The 17,113-nt window shown below is 44.1% G+C and overlaps 1 protein-coding gene and 1 pseudogene across 12 annotated transcripts in view; one reads left to right on the top strand and one right to left on the bottom strand.

Annotated features, from left to right (window-relative positions):
- Positions 1-17,113, top strand: part of PTPRC (protein tyrosine phosphatase receptor type C) — a 129,147-nt gene that overhangs the window by 90,002 nt on the left and 22,032 nt on the right. For all 11 annotated transcript variants that reach the window (XM_086342185.1, XM_086342188.1, XM_086342183.1 and 8 more), the window contains 5 exons: positions 10,744-10,852; positions 11,593-11,627; positions 14,692-14,801; positions 15,364-15,454; positions 15,547-15,623. In XM_086342185.1, the coding sequence (XP_086198311.1) occupies positions 10,744-10,852; positions 11,593-11,627; positions 14,692-14,801; positions 15,364-15,454; positions 15,547-15,623 (422 nt within the window). The remainder of the gene's footprint in view (positions 1-10,743; positions 10,853-11,592; positions 11,628-14,691; positions 14,802-15,363; positions 15,455-15,546; positions 15,624-17,113) is intronic.
- Positions 2,979-3,682, bottom strand: LOC147356052 (glycine cleavage system H protein, mitochondrial pseudogene; annotated as a pseudogene). Its single transcript, XR_015143851.1, has one exon. The product of XR_015143851.1 is annotated as a glycine cleavage system H protein, mitochondrial pseudogene (transcript).

Genomic DNA, 17,113 nt, shown 5'->3' with positions numbered 1-17,113 from the left:
AACCCCACGGACTGTCTCCAGCCGAAAGCACACAGGACAGGTGGCTGTGTATTCGTTTTCTCTTGCTGTCCAACGGGTTAAACCAGCGGCTTCACACCACACCCGTTGATTTATTAGCTCACAATTCCATAGTCAGAGTTCCGGCTCCATGTGACTGGGTCTTCTGAAACCTAGATGTCGGCCAGGATGAGTTTTTATCTGGAGAATATGCATACAAATGCTTCCAGGGTTGATCCAGGTTGGCGGAGTCCTGTTTCTTGCTGTGCTGGGACCGCTGACCTGATTTCTTTGGGGTCCCGGGGCCAGGGCTTGCAGTCAGCTCCCAGAAGCCCCTCGTGTTCTTTCCACCTGACCTGCTCCAGACAGCCTGGGGAGTCCTTCCAGTACCTCAAATCACTGACTTCAGCTTTTTTAAAGGACTCGTGGTTAGGTCATGCTCACCCAGAACAGTCTCGGGATCTTCCAGTGGGAAAGTCCCTGCTGACTTGAGGCTGGAGTTCGCTCTGCAGTTTCTTTGCCGTGGTGCCTACATTAGTGGTTGATGAGATAACCAAGACCTGGAAACCTTGGCACCATCTGGAAATTCTCCTCACCACCCATCTCCTTCAAAGCATCCAGGCTTCTCAGCCCACCCCCACCTCAAATGTATAATTTCTGTATTGCCTTAGAAACATGATTTAGGAGGGTTGAATTTGTTTCCTCACCTACAAGAGAAGAACGCTAGGTCTCTGCCCATCTTCATGAAGCACAGTGACCACAGCAACGGTAGTGAACCCTGATGTAGGTAAAGGTCCTCCACTCCCACCATCAGTTCAGTTCAGTCCCTCAGTTGCATCTAACTCTTTGTGACCCCATGGACTGCAGCACGCCAAGCTTCCCTGTCCATCACCAACTCCCAGAGCTTGCTCAAACTCATGTCCACCGAGTCCGTGATGCCATCCAGCCATCTCCTCCTCTGTCATCCACTTCTCCTGCCTTCAGTCTTTCCCAGCATCAGGGTCTTTTCCAGTGAGTCAGTTCTTTGCATCAGGTGGCCAAAGGATTGGAGTTTCAGCTTCAGCATCAGTCCTTCCAATGAATATTCAGGACTGATTTCCTTTAGGGCTCCCACCATGCACAACGTCAATTTGTAATCCATCACCATAATCTCTCTCTTGCCATTACTCCGGAATCCCTTGGTCCTGGAACCAATGTCCATGACTAACAGCTTTCTTCTTTTTCCCTGGGTCGTCATTTCCCTCCTCTGCTGGGTGGGTCTCATCGGCATGCAGTTTTTAAAAGCAAACGAGCAGGAGCAACCGCAGTATCTCTTCTGACCCTGTTTCTTCTTCAGCTGCCAGCCTAGTTCTTCACCCGCACACCTGTCAACAGCAAAGCTCCTTTCATCCTGCTTCACTTGAGAGTCCCTTTGCCGGCTGCATCTTTTCCTCCTACTTTTTAACCCTGCGTGTCTCAGGACTGAGTCTTGGGACTTCTATTCACTTTTAATTTCCGGGTTAATCATTCAGTCTTCACAGCTTTAAGCAACAGCTGTGTGTTGGAGACCCTCTGTCCAGTCTCAGATCCTTTCTAGCCAGCTTCCTACTTGGCACCTCCACTTGGGTTGTCTACCTTTCCTTTCAGACTCTCAGATCCCAAACTGAGCTTCTGTTTCCCTGAGGGCGCCTCCGCACAGCCTTCGTGGTCTTCACTGATGGCACTGTATGACTTCTTTCTCCTAACACCTGCGCTGCCGGCCTCATCTGAGGCACTGTCGTATTTTGCCTGGATGATAGTACTTTCAACAAGGGGGTTATAAAAACCTGTATAATGCCCAAGTCACAGTTTATTACTCCTCTACTCAAAATCCTGCATGTGGTACAGATTTAACTCAAACACCAAGGTAAGCGGGCATAGCCTGAAGGCCCAGTGGCTCGTGCTCTGTGCTCTCTCTGGAGGGTGTAGGTTCCAACCCTGACTGGGGAGCTAAGATCTTACAAATGTAGCAGTGCAGCAAAACAGCAAACAAGCAAACACACACACACACACACACACACACACACACACACACACACCAGTATGACCTTAAATGCTTCACAAGCCCCTCCAATCTTACCCTTGCCCTCTGCTGACTCCCAGCCACATTCTCAGCTGGCATCTCCTGATGCCCATCCCTCTCCCCCACTCTAGCCTCAGGGGATTCCTGCTGCTCCTTGAATGCTAGGTGTGTTCTGCCTCGAGGCTCTCACCTAATCCCACCTGTGCCTGAACAAGCATCCCCCAGATACCTGTCCAGCTAACTCCTCATCTTCTCAGTTCAGTTCAGTTCAGTCACCTAGTCGTGTCTGGCTCTTTTGACCCCATGGACTGCAGCACGCCGGGCCTCCCTGTCCATCACCAACTCCCAGAGCTTGCTCAAACTCATGTCCATTGAGTTGGTGATGCCATCCAACCATCTCATCCTCTGTCACCCTCTTCTCCTTCTGCCTTCAATCTTTCCCAGCATCAGGGTCTTTTCCAATGAGTCAGTTCTCCGCATCAGGTGGCCAAAGGATTGGAGTTTCAGCTTCAGCATCACTCTTTCCAATGAATACTCAGGACGGATCTCCTTTAGGATGGACTAGTTGGATCTCCTTGCAGTCCAAGGGACTCTCAGGAGTCTCCGCCAACACCACAGTTCAAAAGCATCAATTCTTCGGTGCTCAGCTTTCTTCACAATCCAACTCTCCCATCCATACATGACCACTGGAAAAACCATAGCTTTGACTGGACCTTTGTTGGCAAAGTAGTGTCTCTGCTTTTTAATGTGCTATCTAGGTTGGTCATAACTTTTCTTCCAAGGAGTAAGCGTCTTTGAATTTCATGGCTGCAGTCATAATCTGCAGTGATTTTGGAGCCCAAGAAAATAAAGTCTGACACTGTTTCCACTGTTTCCCCATCTATTTGCCATAAAGTGATGGGACCAGATGCCATGATCTTAGTTTTCTGAATGTTGAGGGTTTTTTGTTTGTTTGTTTCAAAGCAGTTTATTTAGGGATTCTATTTTCACTCCTCAATAGATTTTATGTATTTCTCATATGCTTCTTCCCTCATTAGTTCATCTAGTTCTGAAGGGTTACTGAATGTCATCTTGATCAGCCAACCATCTTCATAACAAGACTTGTTGACAAGTCCTGGATTTTCTGCTAGAGCTTTATTAATTTCAGCTGCTTCTCCTGACACAGGAGAATAGAGTTCACTAGCAGCTTTCACACTTTCCAAAGCACCAAACTCCTCTTGTTTGTTCAACTTTGTCCCAACTTCAGGCAGACTACAGTAAACATCTCCCAAAGCTTCCTGTGCAAAATTGCTGATTCCCACTGTTCGAACACCATTTTCTGTTGTTGCCCATTCGTGTTTTTCTGTGAATTTCCGCACCGACAGCAGAGCAGGGCCCGCGCGCAGCGCCCAGACGGCACCCACCCGCAGTCCGCAGGGCCGCGGCGAGCAGGGCGCGCCGGGTGCTAGATGGGCGCAGGCTGCCGACCGCGGCGCGCACGCTCCGCACCGCGCGCAGCGCCACGTTCGCACCGGTGCAGAGGGGTTCCGCGCGGCACCTAGAGCCCTGCGGTCCGGCCGGCGGGGGCGGGGCGGACGGGGCGGCCCCGGGCTGGAGCGAGCCTGAGCGAGCTGGCTGGACGGGGCGCGGGGCCGGGCTGAATGTTGAGTTTTAAGCCAACTTTTTCACTCTCCTCTTTGACACTTATCAAGACGCTCTTTAGTTCCTCTTCACTTTCTGCCGTAAGGATGGTGTCATCTGCATAGCTGAGGATATTGATATTTCTCACAGCAATCTTGATTTCAGCTTGTGCTTCATCCAGCCTAGCATTTCTCATGATGCACTCTGCACAGAAGTTAAATAAGCGGGGTGATAATATACAGTGTTGACATATTTCTTTTCCTATTTGGAACCAGTCTGTTGTTCCATGTCCAGTTCTAACTGTTGCTTCCTGACCTGCATACAGGTTTCTCAAGAGGCAAGTCAGGTGGTTGGTATTCCCATCTCTTTCAGAATTTTCCACAGTTTATTGTGATCCACACAGTCAAAGGCTTCGTCATAGTTGATAAAGCAGAAGTAGATGTTTTTCTGGAACTCTCTTGCTTTTTCCATGATCTAGTGGATGTTGGCAACTTTATCTCTGGTTCCTCTGACTTTTCTAAAACCAGCTTGAACATCTGGAAGTTCATGGTTCACGTACTGTTGAAGCCTTGCTTGGAGATTTTGAGCATTACTTTACTAGCGTGTGAGATGAGTGCAATTGTGTGGTAGTTTGAGCATTCTTTGGTATTGCCTTTCTTTGGGATTGGAATGAAAACTGACCTTTTCCAGTCCTGTGGCCACCACTGAGTTTTCCAAATTTGCTGGCATATTGAGTGCAGCACTTTCACAGCATCATCTTTTAGGATTTGAAATAGCTCCACTGGAATTCATCACCTCCACTAGCTTTGTTCGTAATGATGCTTTCTAAGGCCCACTTGACCTCACATTCCAGGTTGTCTGGCTCTAGGAGTGATCACACCATCATGATTATCACGTCATTAAGATCTTTTTGTATAGTTCTATGTATTCTTGCCACCTCTTCTTAATATCTTCTGCTTCTATTAGGTCCATACCATTTCTGTCCTTTAATGAGCCCATCTTTGCATGAAATGGTCCCTTGGTATCTCTGATTTCCTTGAAGAGATCTCTAGCCTTTCCAGTTCCGTTGTTTTCCTCTATTTCTTTGCATTGATCGCTGAGGAAGGGTTTCTGATCTCTCCCTGCTATTCTTTGGAACTCTGCAATCAAATGAGTGTATCTTTCTTTTTCTCCTTTGCTTTTCACTTCTCTTCTTTTCACAGCTATTTGTAAGCCCTCCTCAGACAAGCATTTTGCCTTTTTGCATTTCTTTTTCTTGGGGGTGGTCTTGATCCCTGCCTCTTGTACAGTGTCACAAACCTCCATCCATAGTTCTTCAGGCACTCTGTCTATCAAATGTAATCCCGTGAATCTATTTGTCACTTCCACGGTATAATCATAAGAGATTTGATTTAGGTCATACCTGAAGGGTCTAGTGGTTTTCCCTACTTTCTTCAGTTTAAGTCTGAATTTGGCAATAAGGAATTCATGATTTGAACCACAGTCAGCTCCTGATCTTGTTTTGGCTGACTATATAGAGCTTCTCCATCTTTGGCTGCAAAGAATATAATCAATCTGATTTCAGTATTGACCATCTGGTGATGTCCATGTGTAGAGCCTTCTCTAGTGTTGTTGGAAGGGGGAGTTTGCTATGACCAGTGCACTCTCTTGGTAAAACTCTATTATCCTTTCTCCTGCTTCATTCTGTACTCCAAGGCTAAATTTGCCTGTTACTCCAGCTATTTCTTGACTTCCTACTTTTGCATTCCAGTCCCCTATAATGAAAAGGACATCTTTTTTGGGTGTTAGTTCTAGAAGTTCTTGTAGGTCTTCATAGAACCGTTCAACTTCAGCTTCTTCAGCATTACTGGTTGGGGCATAGACTTGGATTACTGTGATACTGAATAGTCTGCCTTGGAAATAAACAGAGATCATTGTCATTTTTGAGACTGCATCCAAGTATTGCGTTTTGGACTCTTTTGTGGACAACTCTTTTGATTGCTACTCCATTTCTTCTAAGGGATTCTTGCCCACAGTAGTAGACATAATGGTCATCTGAGTTAAATTCATCCATTCCAGTCCATTTTAGTTCACTGATTCCTAAAATGTTGATGTTCACTCTTGCCATCTCCTGTTTGACCACTTCCAATTTGCCTTGATTCATGGACCTGACATTCCAGGTTCCTATGCAATATTGCTCTTTACAGCTTCAAACTTCCATCACCAGTCAAATCCGCAGCTGGGCATTATTTTTGCTTTGGCTCCATCCCTTCATTCTTTCTGGAGTTATTTCTCCACCGATCTCCAGTAGCATATTGGGCACCTACCCACCTGGGGAGTTCATCTTTCAGTGTCTTATCTTTTTGCCTTTTCACACTGTTCATGGGGTTCTCAAGGCAAGAATACTGAAATGGTTTGCCATTCCCTTCTCCAGTGGACCATGTTTTGTCAGAATTCTCCACCATGACCCATCTATCTTGGGTGGCCCTACATGGCCTGACTCATAGTTTCATTGAGTTAGACAAGGCTGTGGTTCATGTGATCAGATTGGTTAGTTTTCTGTGATTGTGGTTCCAGTCTGCCCTTTGATGGAGAAGGATAAGAGGCTTATTGGAGCTTCCTGGTGGAGAGACTGACTGAGGGGGAAACTGGGTCTTGTTCTGATAGGTTGGACCGTGCTCAGTAAATCTTTAATCCAATTTTCTGTTGATGGGTGGGGCTGTGTTCCCTCTGTTATTTACCTGGGACTTATGTATAGATCCTGTGGTCAGATATGGATGTGAGAGTTGGACTGTGAAGAAGGCTGAGCGCCGAAGAATTGATGCTTTTGAACTGTGGTATTGGAGAAGACTCTTGAGAGTCCCTTGGACTGCAAGGAAACCCAAACAGTCCATTCTGAAGGAGATCAGCCCTGGGATTTCTTTGGAAGGAATGATGCTAAAGCTGAAACTCCAGTACTTTGGCCACCTCATGCGAAGAGTTGACTCATTGGAAAAGACTCTGATGCTGGGAGGGATTGGGGGCAGGAGGAGAAGGGGACGACAAAGGATGAGATGGCTGGATGGCATCACTGACTCAGTGGATGTGAGTCTGAGTGAACTCTGGGAGTTGGTGATGGACAGGGAGGCCTGGAGTGCTGTGATTCATGGGGTCGAAAAGAGTAGGACACGACTGAGCGACTGAACTGAGCTGAACTGAACTAACTATGGTGGAGGTAATGAAGACAATGGCAACCTCCTTCCAAAAGTCCCATGCACCCACTGCTACATTCAGTGCCCCCAACCCTTGCAGCAGGCCACCGGCAACCCACGCCTCTGCTGGTGACTCCTGAACACTCATGGGCAAGTCTGGGTCAGTCTCTTGTGGGGTCACTGCTCCTTTCTCCTGGGTCCTGATGTGCAGAAAGTTCTGTTTGTGCCCTCCTAGAGTCTGTTTACCGTCTGAGCCACCAGGGAAGTCAACATCAAAATCAGATTGATTATATTCTTTGAAGCCAAAGATGGAGAAGCTGTATACAGTCAGCAAACACAAGACCAGGAGCTGACTGTGGCTCATATCATGAACTCCTTATTGCCAAATTCAGACTTAAATTGAAGAAAGTAGGGAAAATCACTAGACCATTCAGATATGACCTAAATCAAATCCCTTATGATTATACAGTGGAAGTGAGAAATAGATTTAAGGGCCTAGATCTGATAGACAGAGTGCCTGATGAACAATGGACAGAGGTTGGTGACACTGTACGGGAGACAGGGATCTAGACCATCCCCATGGAAAAGAAATGCAAAAAAGCAAAATGGCTGTCTGAGGAGGCCTTACAAATAGTTGTGAAAAGAAGAGAAGCAAAAAGCAAAGGAGAAAAGGAAAGATATAAGCATCTGAATGCAGAGTTCCAAAGAATAGCAAGGAGAGATAAGAAAGCCTTCCTCAGCAATCAATGCAAAGAAATAGAGGAAAACAACAGAATGGGAAGGACTAGAGATCTCTTCAAGAAAATTAGAGATACCAAGGGAACATTTCATGCAAAGATGGGCTCATTAAAGGACAGAAATGGTATGGATCTAACAGAATCAGAAGATATTATGAAGAGGTGGCAAGAATACACAGGAGAACTGTACAAAAAAGAGCTTCACGACCCAGATAATCATGATGATGTGATCACTCACCTAGAGCCAGACATCCTGGAATGTGAAGTCAAGTGGGCCTTAGAAAGCATCACTACGAACAAAGCTAGTAGAGGTGATGGAATTCCAGTGGAGCTATTTCAAATCCTAAAAGATGATGCTGTGAAAGTGCTGCACTCAATATGCCAGCAAATTTGGAAAACTCAGTGGTGGCCACAGGACTGGAAAAGGTCAGTTTTCATTCCAGTCCCAAAGAAAGGCAATGCAAAAGAATGCTCAAACTACCACACAATTGCACTCATCTCACACGCTAGTAAAGTAATGCTCAAAATCTCCAAGCCAGGCTTCAGCAATACGTGAACCATGAACCTCCAGATGTTCAAGCTAGTTTTAGAAAAGGCAGAGGAACCAGAGTTCAAATTGCCAACATCTGCTGGATCATGGAAAAAGCAAGAGAGTTCCAGAAAAACACCTGTTTCAGGTTTACTGGCTATGCCAAGGCCTTTGACCGTGTGGATCACAATAAACTGTGGAAAATTCTGAAGGAGATGGAAATACCAGACCACCTGACCTGCCTCTTGAGAAACCTATATGCAAGTCAGGAAGCAACAGTTAGAACTGGACATGGAACAACAGACTGGTTCCAAATAGGAAAAGGAGTATGTCAACACTGTATATTGTCACCCTGCTTATTTAACTTCTGTGCAGAGTACATCATGAGAAACCCTGGGCTGGAAGAAGCACAAGCTGGAATCAAGATTGCCTGGAGAAATATCAATAATCTCAAATATGCAGATGACACCACCCTTAAGGCAGAAAGTGAAGAGGAACTAAAAAGCCTCTTGATGAAAGTGAAAGAGGAGAGTGAAAAAGTTGGCTTAAAGCTCAACATTCAGAAAACTAAGATCATAGCATCTGGTCCCATCACTTCATGGGAAATAGATGGGGAAACAGTGGAAACAGTGGCAGACTTATTTTTTGGGGCTCCAAAATCACTGCAGATGGTGATTGCAGCCATGAAATTAAAAGATGCTTACTCCTTGGGAGGAAAGTTATGACCAACCTAGATAGCCTATTCAAAAGCAAAGACATTACTTTGCTAACAAATGTCCATCTAGTCAAGGCTATGGTTTTCCCAGTGGTCATGTATGGATATGAGAGTTGGACTGTGAAGAAAGCTGAGCACCAAAGAATTGATGCTTTTGAACTGTGGTGTTGGAGAAGACTCTTGAGAGTCCCTTGGACTGCAAGGAGATCCAACCAGTCCATTCTAAAGGAGATCAGTCCTGGGTGTTCATTGGAAGGACTGATGCTGAAGCAGAAACTCCAGTACTTTGGCCACCTCATGCGAAGAGTTGACTCATTGGAAAAGACCCTGATGCTGGGAGGGATTGGGGGCAGGAGGAGAAGGGGACGACAGAGGATGAGATGGCTGGATGGCATCATCAACTCGATGGACATGAGTCTGAGTGAACTCTGGGAGTTGGTGATGGACAGGGAGGCCTGGCGTGCTGTGATTCATGGGGTCGCAAAGAGTCGGACATGACTGAGCGACTGAACTGAACTGAACTGAGAGTCTGTTTCCCCAGTCCTGTGTGCGGTCTGGAGGCTCTATGGTGGGTAATGGCGACCTCCTCCAAGAGGGCTTATACCATACCCAGGTCTGCTGCACCCAGAGCCCCTGCCCCTGCAGCAGCCCACTGCTGATCCATCCCTCCTAGGAGGTGTTCAAACACAGCTCTGCCTCAGTCTCTGTGGGGTCTCTGAGTCCTGGTGTGCACAAGGTTTGTTTGAGCCCTCCCAGCATCAGTGGTGGGAATGGGGTTTGATTCTAAACGCGATTTTGCCCCTCCTACCATCTTGCTGGGGCTTCTCTGCCCTTGGATGTAGGGTATCTCCTCACAGTTGTTCAGCGCCATGCAGCCAATGCTCCAGTCTTCATCATCTTTCAACCTATTTCACTGTTCTCTTGTTTATAGTATATATTGTTAACTGTCTTTCCTCCCAGAATGTCAGTCCCATGAGTACAAGGATCTTTGTCTGTCTCATTCTCTGAGACATCTTACTTAAATCAGTGACACACACTAAGACCCAAAATATTTTGGGTGACTAGTGAATAATTAGTACTATGTCCCGACACTATGCTAAATGTCTCCTGTGGATCAAACTTAGCCTCAGCTTACTAATTAGGGATGGAGATACAAAGATAATCAGGGTGGTGGCCAAGGTCCCAATCAGGACGTGGTGGATCTAAGCTGGGAACCCAAGAAGTCTGTATCCAGCACTGAGACCCTGATGTCTCCGCATTATTTCACCGGACTTTCACCGTAGACGAACAGCATTACCTGCTTGTTCAGCACAAGAGATATTTCCAATAAGCTCTCTTTTCTCTGCCCTTTCTCCAAGAAAGCATGTGATTTCACATTAAACCTTTGTGAAAATTCATGTCAGGATAAGTCTAATATCAAGTGTAGAATAAAATAATTTTGCCCTGTGGTTAATTGATTTTATACCTCAATAAGCAGGTTTATCTCATGTAGGGCAGTGACCTTTCTGACCCCCTTAAGAAGCTAGCTAGTTCTGCACAGAAACTATAGGAGGTTATCTCTGAGAATCATAACTAGATTACCTATTTGATCCCTTTCTAATGGAGTGACCAAAAGAAAGATAATTAAATCTAAATGATAGTGTCTCATAAATATATTTAGTAGAAAAGTAGAGAATTGCTCTTCTATACTCTATTAATTTTTAAAATGTGAAATATTTTATTGGTTCAGAACCAATAAATGGGCAAGATATGGGCAAGACTTTACAAAATCAGAAACATCCTGTCTTTGGTCTCATTCTAAAAATTATATATGTTTAAAACTTCAAAAGAAATGAAAGTGTTAAAATGTAAGTACTTTAAAAGTGATTTCTCAAAGAATCCAGCAACGTATTTGACATAGTAAGCTCTCTTCCTGTGTTCTTTTTCATTTCTAGATAATGCTAAAGCACTCATCATATTTTTGGTATTTCTGATTATTGTGACATCAATAGCCCTGCTCATTGTTCTCTATAAAATCTATGATCTGCATAAGAAAAGATCCAGGTAAGAGTTGATTTCAAAATGAAAAGATAATAATAATAGTTATAATGATGAAAGTCCCATTTATGAGGCCAACTTGGAACCAATTAAGTGGAATTCAGAGATGGAGAAGGAAATGGCAACCCACTCCAGTGTTCTTGCCTGGAGAATCCCAGGGCCGGGGGAGACTGGTGGGCTGCTGTCTCTGGGGTCACACAGAGTCGGACACGACTGAAGTGATGCAGCAGCAGCAGCAGCAGCAGAGATGACAGTAAGAAGTCTAGGACATCACTAACCTTTGATGAAAGACTTTCCTATTGTCTTATTGGTTTATATTCAATGTTATTTTTTCTATGTTCACTAATAATGGGATAGATTTCCTTCAGTAATAACCAATGAAAAGAATGTGCCTGTTCTTTTTGTACAAAGTGGGTCATAGGTATCTGGAAGTGACAATGGAGAGAAATATATCGGGAAGTATATACATTCCTCTGGCCAGGAACAACTACACTTTATGAAAATCAAGAAGTTCCAAATTTAAAAAATGCGGTCACTTCTCTGAGACTGACCAACCTCCCATGGTTGGTTCCCCTCCCCACCTTTCTTCCCCTTACCCCGCCTTTATGCCTTCTTACCCCCTCCCCTCTTCCCTTTCATCCTCCCCATCTCTATGTCCTCCTTCCCTCAAGACATTCATTAAAATCACTTGCCAACTGAATTCTGTTTCTTAAGAGTATGCAAACTTACATTTCTTATCTTTACAGCAATTTAGATGAGCAGCAGGAACTCGTTGAAAGGGGTAAGTGTGCCATTTTTTTAACTGGCAAATATCTCCCTTGTTTTATATAATAACTCAACATTTTTTAAATCTAACCTGGACTTCCTCTGTGATAAAATTTAAATTCATTGATGTGTTTATTTAACCAGCAAGGATCTGTACCTTCTCAGAGTGTGCCTGAAACTATGGCAGTCACAGGTCACAGACTCTGCATTTAAAATTTTAGGGTCTAGATGCTTTTGAGCTGTGGTGTTGGAGAAGACTCTTGAGAGTCCCTTGGACTGCAAGGAGATCCAACCAGTCCATTCTGAAGGAGATCAGCCCTGGGATTTCTTTGGAAGGACTGATGCTAAAGCTGAAACTCCAGTCCTTTGGCCACCTCATGTGAAGAGTTGACTCACTGGAAAAGACCCTGATGCTGGGAGGGATTGGGGGCAGGAGGAGAAGGGGACAACAGAGGATGAGATGGCTGGATGGCATCACTGACTCGATGGACGTGAGTCTGAGTGAACTCCGGGAGTTGGTGATGGACACGGAGGCCTGGTGTGCTGCGATTCATGGGGTCGCAAAGAGTCGGACATGACTGAGCGACTGAATTGAATTGAACTGAGAGGAAGACAGACGCAGACGACTGTGACAGAGTTTTAGGTGCCGTAGGTGGGGTACATGTGATGCTGTAGAAAGACGGAAGATAGCAAGCTGTCTACGCAGAAGGCAAGAAGCTGGGTCTTCTAAGGTGGTGGGGAATCATTAGACCAACAAAGGAGAGTGACTGAAGAGCAGATGGAAGGTCACACGGGCAGGGAGGTGGCAAGTGTGTCCACGTCCCTGCAAGGGTGGGCCGGGGGCTGTTCCCACTAAAGGCACATTGACAGGCATGACAAAAGATTGCACCCTGACTTTGGAAATGAAAGCATATTTCATCTTTTCTCTCTCTCCTTTTTTTTCAACTTTTACTGTACTTTTTTCAATTCTCTTTAAAAATGTTTTTTGATCCAGTAAAATGGGGATGGGGTTCAAGAAGTTGAAACTGTGTCTTTAATAAAAAAAATGATTTGGTTTTGCATACTCAAGATCGGAAACATTTCAGCACTCCTCTCTTTGGTTTTAACTTGTCTTGGAAAGGGTCAAGGAGCATTTATCTCAGAGTTGCCACAGATTGCCCCTTGGAGTGGTTAGAACTTACCCAAATCCCATAAAACCTCCAAGGTGGCCCTAGGTCAGAACGAATGAATGCCGGGGAGCTCTAACCACCCAAAGGAACAAGTGTGCCTGGACCGTTTGATGGTTGTGACTGGATAGAAGGTTTCCACAGTCAAAAAGCTAAATGTAACCCTAGTGAACATTGTTTTTCATCTAATAAATAGGGGACATTGACATGGATACTGAAAGAGATGCTGCTGGATGTGCATGGATAGGAGCAGGAGCATAACTTTCAACACGTGTGGCAGCTTATATTCTCTTAAGATTCTGAAACTGTTGTTTGTCAGTGTCCATATGCAGTTATAGCTCTTTACTTTAATATATTTTGTTCTTTAGTAAGTTATTTCGCAACTCTGGTATATAATGAGTTTCATACTCTGGTGGCATAAAAAATGAACGCAGTCTGTTTACAGTCAAGTATAGAGATTATCACATTAAGATGAGTCCCGGGTATCAGGGTAGTCATCAAATTCTCTTATTTATATGTTTACAATATTTCACAATAACTTAAAATAGATAAAATTTAAAAATACAATATAAGAAAGTATAGTTCAGTTCAGTTCAGTTCAGTCTCAGTCGTGTCCGACTCTTTGCGACCCCATGAATCACAGCACGCCAGGCCTCCCGGTCCATCACCAACTCCCAGAGTTCATTCAGATTCACGTCCATTGAGTCGGTGATGCCATCCAGCCATCTCATCCTCTGTCGTCCCCTTCTCCTCCTACCCCCAATCCCTCCCAGCATCAGAGTCTTTTCCAATGAGTCAGCTCTTCCCATGAGGTGGCCAAAGTACTGGACTTTCAGCTTTAGCATCATTCCTTCCAAAGAAATCCCAGGGCTGATCTTCAGAATGGACTGGTTGGATCTCCTTGCAGTCCAAGGGACTCTCAAGAGTCTTTTCCAGCACCACAGTTCAAAAGCATCAAATCTTTGGCACTCAGCTTTCTTCACAGTCGAACTGTGACATCCATACATGACCACTGGAAATGCATATAATGGAACAAAGAAATGTAGCCCTAGATCTCCTTGTAGTGGTGATACTTGGCCTGAAATCTGTTAGTGCAGATAGACAGTGAGGAGGGGCATTCTCTGCAGAGAGAACAGTGTGAATGCAGGCATGGGGAGAACCTCTGTGATGTACTTGGCGAATATTCGTGCCTAAGATATAGAACAAGAGTATAGGAAACTGTGGTTGAGATGAGTCATGTGAAATTACAAAAAGTGCTCGTGTATCACATTAAACATCGAAACTTTAACCTGTAGACTGTGGAGCACAAACAGTAGTGTGAGCCCTTTTGGTCAGCAAGCGGAGTTGCACGCTCATATTTGTGGATCAGAAGATGAATTTGTGGAGTTTAAAAAGTCAGTCAGGGTGGGTACAGACTGGAGGCAGGGAGAGGGGTCATCATGTGGATGAGGGGTCCCATGAGGAGGGATCCCATGGTCATGGGTAGAAGGGGAGGTACACGGTGACCTGTTGGATGTAAGGACAGAGGGAGAAATCGTGGGTCACTTGGAAGTTTGCTTGTTAGCTGACTTTGGGAATGGTGGTCCTGTTTGCTGATACTTGAGATGCTAGAATAAAGGGGAGATGACTTTGAACATCTTGAGTTTGGGGTCCTTCTGGAATAACTGGGTGGAAGACCTGAGAGTCAGTGGGAAAGATTAATCCATAAAAGACCAGAAGAGTATTAGAGCCCTAAATTTAGATGTCATAGGTTTACAGGTGAATCTCTGTATGTGAGTGAGATGTTCCAGGTGGACTGAGTGTGAGAAGGAAAAAACGCTCAGGGCCTAACCCAAGATTTGCTTCTGATGAAATGTGTATGAACGTGGGAAAGAGAGATGTAATACTAGCTGTGAACCTTTAATGTGTTTAAAGATGATGAGAAGCAGCTGATGAACGTGGAGCCCATTCATGCAGATGTTTTGCTGGAGACTTACAAGCGGAAGATGGCTGACGAGGGGAGGCTCTTCCTGGCTGAATTTCAGGTGGGTGCTCCTCTTGCCATAGGACGAGAAAGTTCTCTTCGTCACCAACATGATCCGTCTTAAATGTGTTGTGTAGCTGTTGGCCTTGATAGTTTATCCCACATAATAGTGCAGCGGAGTCAAAGCAGCTATTATTACCAGGTATTTGCAGACCAGCAGAGAGATTCATAGTTGTAACACTAGTGAACATTTCAAGATAATGCTGCTTCAGTGAATGAGTACTAGTTACAAAGTCATGTCCAGAAACACATTTGGCTGATGTGTCCTTGTGCTCTAGATAATTATCCAAGTGTGTTTTTCAATGAATTTGAAAGTGGCAGAGCAATTACTGCTAAATTTGCTCTCATGGGATTTATTCTCCAAGTAGTCCATCATTCATTTTCTTAAAGAGGACTTTTTGCATAATTCCTAATAACGTTCATTTCAATTACCATATGCAGCTTGTTCAACAGGGTAAAGGAAACACGCACCACGATGTCCCACTTGTTCAGAACGATAAGTGGTGAGGGGAAGTGGTTTTTCTACAATCTGCTCTGACCCAAAGGATCTTTGTGTCTTTCAGAGCATTCCACGGGTATTCAGCAAGTTTTCCATCAAGGATGCTCGAAAATCCTTTAACCAGAACAAAAATCGCTATGTTGATATCCTTCCCTGTAAGTTGTTCATTGAGAATTGGATTCCCATATATTTAGGCTACTTGATTATTCATTGTTTCACTTATTTAGTATTTCTTTGCATTGAGCAGATGACTACAACCGTGTTGAACTCTCTGACATAAACGGAGATGCAGGATCAAACTATATAAATGCCAGCTATATTGATGTGAGTAAAAAATGCCTCACGGCCAGGTTTTACAGCTTCATCATTCTGTCACTGACCATTTTCATTTTTCTTGTGTCTATACATTCTATTCAGCTCCATCTTTGTCATGGCAATTTTTATGTTTTTAAAGAGTTTATTGCATTGTAGTTGATTAACAGTGCTGTGTTAGTTTCAGGGCTACAGCAAAGTGAGTCAGTTATACATATACATATGTCCACTCATGGCAAGTTTTTAGAAATATTATTTAAAATCACTTGAAGGAAGCCCATCAATGTCACTGGTATAAACAACAACATCACTAATATTTGCAAGGATAGTTATTTATTATTTACTATCACTGCTAGGTAATACAGGATTTTTGTCTCCCAAAAAATGATAATGAGAATTAAAATACTCTGGTTCCTGTCCTGTGTTGTATATTACCTAAATTATCTATATGTGTATTTTTCATAAGAGCCCTGCCTTTGCACCTCAGCATAGGTGTGAGGACTGGAAGGCACTGCTTAATTTGTTACTTTGCCCTTGTTCAGTTAGTAAATGTCTGAGGATATTGTACATGGTTAATTTATCCAAAATATTATGAAATTATAATTTATTATACCATTGCTAATGAAGTAATGCATCACACAAAATTAAAAAAAATAAGCAGTATGAAAATATAGAGAAACTATTACAGAATATATAGCATGACCTTATTGGTTATCTGTTGTATATATAGTAATGTATATATGTTAATACTAAACTTTAGTTTTTATCATAGATTATTCTTGAATCTGCCTGCAACAGAGGAGACCTGGGATTTATCCCTGGTTGGAAAGATCCTCTGGAGAAGGGAATGGCCACCCACTCCAGTATTCTTGCCTGGAGAATCCCATGGACAGAGGAGCCTGGCGGGCTACAGTCTGTGGGGTCACGACACGACTTAGTGACTAAACCATCACATCATGGTTCCTCTTTATCCACTGAGAGTTTCTTTATACATAAACCAGAAAACAGCAATATTTGTTACCCCCACTTATCCAAAAATGTTACCATGGTATTCACACTGTTTTGTATGATGTTTAATTTACCTAAAGTATATATCTCGGATACAAAAAATGTCACTCTATGAAAGCAGAGATTGGCAGGCTTCTCTGTAAGGGGCCAGGTAGCAACTTTGGGGGGGTTTACAGGATACACCACCTCTATCACAGCTACTCAGCTCTGAAGCCCATGGCCACACGTCTATAGATAACACATGATGTGGCTGATACTAGGCCATCAGTGGTATATCCCAGCACTAGATAAAAGGTAGAAGTTTGAGGCTAATCTCAGGATGAGTTATTGAAAGAAATTGAGTAAAAATCCCCAAAGTTACTCTATGGCTGGTAGTGAAAGCGAAAGTGAAGTCGCTCAGTCGTGTCCGACCCTCAGTGACCCCACAGACTGCAGCCTTCCAGGCTCCTCTGTCCATGGGATTTTCCAGGCAAGAGGACTGGAGTGGGGTGCCA

This window comes from Bos grunniens, chromosome 16 (assembly GCF_055505025.1).
Source record: "Bos grunniens cultivar Pamir isolate PY7600 chromosome 16, Bosgru_T2T1.0, whole genome shotgun sequence".
Lineage (NCBI taxonomy): Eukaryota > Metazoa > Chordata > Mammalia > Artiodactyla > Bovidae > Bos > Bos grunniens.
The sequence above is the reverse complement of the archived record's forward strand: the minus strand, read 5'-3'. Positions and strand labels throughout refer to the sequence as shown.